General features: G+C 47.2%; 1 protein-coding gene across 1 annotated transcript; it reads right to left on the reverse strand.

Moving 5' to 3' along the window:
• Positions 1-240: 240 nt before the first annotated feature.
• Positions 241-4,558, reverse strand: LOC146989398 (serine protease 23-like). The gene is made up of 2 exons (XM_085804905.1): positions 4,223-4,558; positions 241-1,635 (listed from the first exon to the last, which is right to left on the reverse strand). Exons 1-2 carry the CDS (start codon positions 4,231-4,233, stop codon positions 444-446), a joined length of 1,203 nt encoding a protein of 400 aa, XP_085661031.1. The 5' UTR covers positions 4,234-4,558; the 3' UTR covers positions 241-443.
• Between the last annotated feature and the right edge of the window lie 376 nt (positions 4,559-4,934).

Here is a 4,934-nt window from a genome sequence, read left to right on the forward strand (position 1 = left end):
AAAACAACTCTGTGTGGTAACGTTGTGTTATTATCTCATAGCGTGGTGAATGTGCAGTTCACAACTTGTCCACCAGAGAGTTGTGGAGTTGTTGGATTGTGTATTTGATGAGTTTGATGAGGGAAACCAAGAAACCCCATGAGCCTCCGTAGCGTAGCTCTGAGCAGCTCACGGCTCTGCTCCGCCGATCTAAAAACAGCTTGCACCGACAATTAAAGTTAACCAACCTACTGCTATGACTATAGGGATTATGGCAATTTGGTCAATTTGCCAAAATGTTGAACTATCCCTTTAAGCATAAAGGAAAAACATGAATGCAAAGTGTTTATATCATTTAGTGCCGTGTGCCTGGTTTGTGTCTATCAGGTCTTTGGAGAACGTGGGAACAAACTGTTTGTCTGTAGATGTTTCTTTCTATCGATGCCACGTCGTCGTCGTCGCTGCTATCCTTCCCTACAGTCCACAAAGTTCCCTTTAATCCAGTAGCAGATCTGAGCGTATTTCAGCGGCGTGATCCTCACCGCCACGTTAAATTCCTGAGACGCTCCCTGTCGCTCCACCCACTGGTGGCCGGAAAACACGCCGATCACCTTCCGCTCCCAGCGCCGGCGCCCGGCGTCCCACATCCGGGCGTACACCCCCGAGCCGCTGGCGCCGGGCTGAGCGTCGCAGTGCTGGTACAGCAGGTCCGACGTCTCCTCGCCGGCCCGACAGAACCGGTACACCAGCTGGCCCGGGCGGTCGTTGTCGAACCCCGAGAAGTGGACGCGTCGGCCCGGCAGCCGCTGCGCCGGCGGGCTGACCCCCAGCTTCATGTGGCGGCGGCGGTGCGGCTTCTTGAGTTCCAGCAGAGCGTAGTCGTAGTCCATGCCGATGTCGTTGGCGTTCCCTTTAATCCATCCTTTGGGAACGTGGGTGCGCTTGGCTCGGATCCACTGGAGCTTCATCTTGTTGTTGTTGTTGTTGTTGGTGGGCCGGGCGAAGGCGAAGGCGTTTCCTTCCACGTGGTTGTTGGTGAGGTTGGAGCGAATACTTGGTTCTCGATACTTGGGTTTCAAGAAGCCGACGCGAAGCTTCTGAGCTCCTTTCACGTAGTTCTTCCCGTCGTGGACGCAGTGCGCCGCCGTGAGGACGTGGCGGTCCCCGACCAGCGTCCCGGAGCAGCCGGTGGACAGTTTGACGGCCACGGAGAACGGATATTTAAGCAGGAAGTCCTGTCCGGCGATGCTGAAACGTCCGTCGTGTCCAAAGATCTGTCGCTTCCTCCTGACACGCGACTGCGACTGCGCCTGTGCCTGGGTCTTCCCAGAGGAGCTGTTGTTGGAGCCGGGGCTGTAGCCGTAGATCCCGATGGCGGTCTCGGTGAGCTGGCCGTCGGAGTGCAGCGTCTCGTAGGCCAGGAGGCGCCGCAGGTCCCAGTAGCTCGGCCGAGGGGCTCGTTTGTGGCACTCGGGGTCACAGGGGGAGCTGACGTCCAAGCGGGCCGGAGACAGGAAGTGAGGGGCCGGCCGGGCCTCGGTGCTCTGGGGGAGAACCACCGGGACACGCTGGAGCAGCCACTGTGGCCGGGAAGAGGAGGAGGAGGAGGAGGAGGAGGTGGAGGGAAGAAAGAGGAGTAAAAGGAGTGAGGTCAACCTGTGGAGGAGCAGGAGGAGAACAGGTCAGAACCGATAGACCAGTGGTTCTCAAACTTTTTTACATCAAGGACCCCTAAATTGACATACACAATTATACAACAAGTAGTTCCGACCAAGCAATCTGATTGGTCAATAAGACATTTAGAACGTGCTCAAATCAGCATTACAGCACGGTTGACTCATCACTGAAAATATTACTTCGCCATGTCATGTTGTTTACACATCTCCATGGCAACATGGACTTTTCCCCTTTTATTTTCAGAAACGTCATTTATTACTCGTGAAAATAAATCTCAAACTACACTGACCTCCTGTAGGTTGTTCCTGACAGCTGCCACAGTCATATTTATAGAACAATTATGTTATTTTATTTTTTGTTAATATATTGTAAACTTCCCCGTTACAGCCGAGAGGATTGTCTCCCTCCCATGTGTGTAACGTTACAAAGTCGGAGAGACACGAGTTGTGATCGCGGTGAATATGTTTTTTAAAATATGGCCTGGAGCTGAATATTTCATTGGATAAAACGGAGGTGATTACCTGTATGTTTCTCTCTCTCCCTCTCTCTCGCTTGCGCCTTTTGGGCTTTTAAATAATCTGGAGTAATCGTTTGGCTTTCTCTATCAGCTGTGTCGGCAACACGGCGCTATAACTTCATTTACATGCAGAGTTTGCGGTTGTAGAAGCTACATCTGTGAAAGGAAAAAAAACGGCATCTTTGTTATAACTTGGGCGAGTTTGTGCAGTGTTGATTTAGTTCGGGAAAGTCCGAGACCGCGTTAAAACATGAACGTCAGCTCAGAGTTCACTCAACTGGGACTAGAAAATCATTTCTGTTGCTAGGTCGTTACTAAGGTTCGGACTATTTGCTGTAGAGGTGAACTAGGTTCCATTACACATAGGAGTCTACTGACGTGACTGATTGTGTTTCAGTTATTAGTCAGACCCCATTTATTTCCATGGAAACGGGAAGCACACTCGCAAAAAACTTTAAATTTTGAGAGCAAAACGTCCACCAGCATGAATATTTATTTAATTATACGCTTTATTTTGTTGGTAATTGTTGTATAATCGCAATATTACCCTCGAGGGTGTGCTTAAACGTAATTTGAGCACTTCGGTGATGCTTGCGGACCTCGGCGCAAGCGCCTCGGTCCTGACCGCATCACCGTCGTGCTCAAATGACGTTAAAGCACACCCTCTCGGGTAATATTGCTTAATTATAAAACGGAAAGGTGAAATCCGGCGATCTGATTGGTTGTTAACTGTGGTATAATGAGCATATACCACGGCTACTATTCTAAAACCTTATCACAGCGTAGGCTATCACTCCGCCTCAGGCACGTATGACTGGTATGAATGGACTGTTGCAGTCCGTAGCAAAAGATATTTTTACGATGCTAAAAAATGGACTAAAGTAGTTGAATTGACATGTTTAAGGTGAACTTTCATCTCCGGGGAGGGTTAACAACGGTAGAGGGGACTGAGCAGTGACTTTCACCTGAAAAAAAGGCGGAGGAAAAGACGAGATGCAGAGCTACTTGGAGCTAACGTCTGGAGAGGTGGGACTATTTTTTCAGTGAGGCTATTTTATTGAATAATATGTATTTCTGGTTGAATAAAACTACATGGAATTGATTGCGTATCCCTCTTTTATATTGCCTTTATTGGTAACCGTTTTATAAAAGCTATATATCACTCCAGTCCGTGGTATATGCTCATTATACCACTGCATTATATGCATTGCTTAAATATTTGTTCTGCTGAATAATGTTACTTTTTTAGTCAATGAACGTTCAAATTAGGGCCAATGGCGTGAATTTTTGGAAATATTGTAGAGAAATTTCTGGAAAAAAGTGGAACAATTTCTCCAAAAACGTTTAAACATTTCAGGCAAAATGTGGTAAGATTTCTAAAATTAAAATAAAAAATAAAAAAAAAGTTAAACATTTTCCAGAAAAAGTTGAGGACCCCCTTGGACCCTCTCAAGGACCCCAATTTGAGAACCATTGCCATAGCCTGTATAAAAAAAGAGTCAGAACCAACATGTCTGCAGAGTTCACATGGAAACCCCCTCAGTCCTCACAGCAACACAATCACAGACTTAACAAATTCCCAAACATGGGATTTCTTTGGAGGGGAAATAATATTTCAACTTAAGGAATTTTGATCTGCGCTGGAATTTGGCAGCTGCCTGACTGTGAACTTCGACTGTTTTTTTTAATGCAGCAGTCAGATTTGACGGACAGGGCAGAGATCAGGCCGAACTAGGCTCCGATGGAAAATTCCTTACAAGTGGCCTCGGGGAGAGAAAGAGAGAGAGAGAGAGACGGGGTAACACAACCCATAGATTTATAAATAAAACACACACTAAGACCTTGTCACAATAAACAGCACTGAGTCATGACAGCGGTGCAGTGATCTGATCTGTAAACTACTGCAGCTCCATCAGAAGCAATGATAAAGGGCAGATTGATAAGCGCCTGTTTTAACCGAATTAAATATAAACCAACCGTGCATGTTATATTTCCTCCTAACACTTCATCTCATCTAACATCTTACGCACAGACTAGGAGGAGACTTACCGGGAGCGCATGGTGTCAGGTCTGCAGGTGAGCTGCTGCGGAGGGGAAACCCCCTCAAACCAGAGCTGGAGTCTGAGATGGGACAGAAACTAGGCTACAGTGAAGGAAGAGCTCGGCTGCAGGAAAGAAAAAAAAGGAGAACAGTCTGCTGCTTCTTCTTCTTCCTCCTCCTCTCCTTCCTCTCTCTCTCAGGAACTGACGGTTTGATTTAATCCGTGTCGGAGTCCGAGAGTCCAAACGCGGCGGAGGATCTGGATCATGGTGCTGCAGGAGGAGGAGGAGGAGAGGGGGGAGGAGGAGGTCTCCAGTCCGTGTCTGAGCTGCGGGACAAGCAGGAGGAGAGGAGAAGCAGATCCGATCCGATGCATTTGTACTGTATTGGTACTTTTCGGCTGATTCCCATGAGCCTGTGAGGAATGCCTCACTCGGGCTGCAACATCACTTCCTGTGTGGAAAATATTACCAACAGATTCAGGCTCTTTTGTTTCACACTACAAAACAACAACAGGAGATGGATCTGAAAATAAGTGGCCAAAAGATGTCACAGTTTATTCTGGACAACAAATAAATTCATGCTTAAAATGTTGTGTCTTTATGTAAAGCACATTGCCTTGGTATGAAATGGGCTATATAAATAAATAAAGATGCCTTGTCTTCATCGATGGTTTTGGAAGCAGCTCATCAGTTTTATCTGAGTTTATTTGTAGAACAG

The sequence above is a fragment of the Trachurus japonicus genome, chromosome 3 (assembly GCF_045865225.1).
Source record: "Trachurus japonicus isolate A0001 chromosome 3, Traja_1.0".
NCBI classification, from domain to species: Eukaryota; Metazoa; Chordata; class Actinopteri; order Carangiformes; family Carangidae; genus Trachurus; species Trachurus japonicus.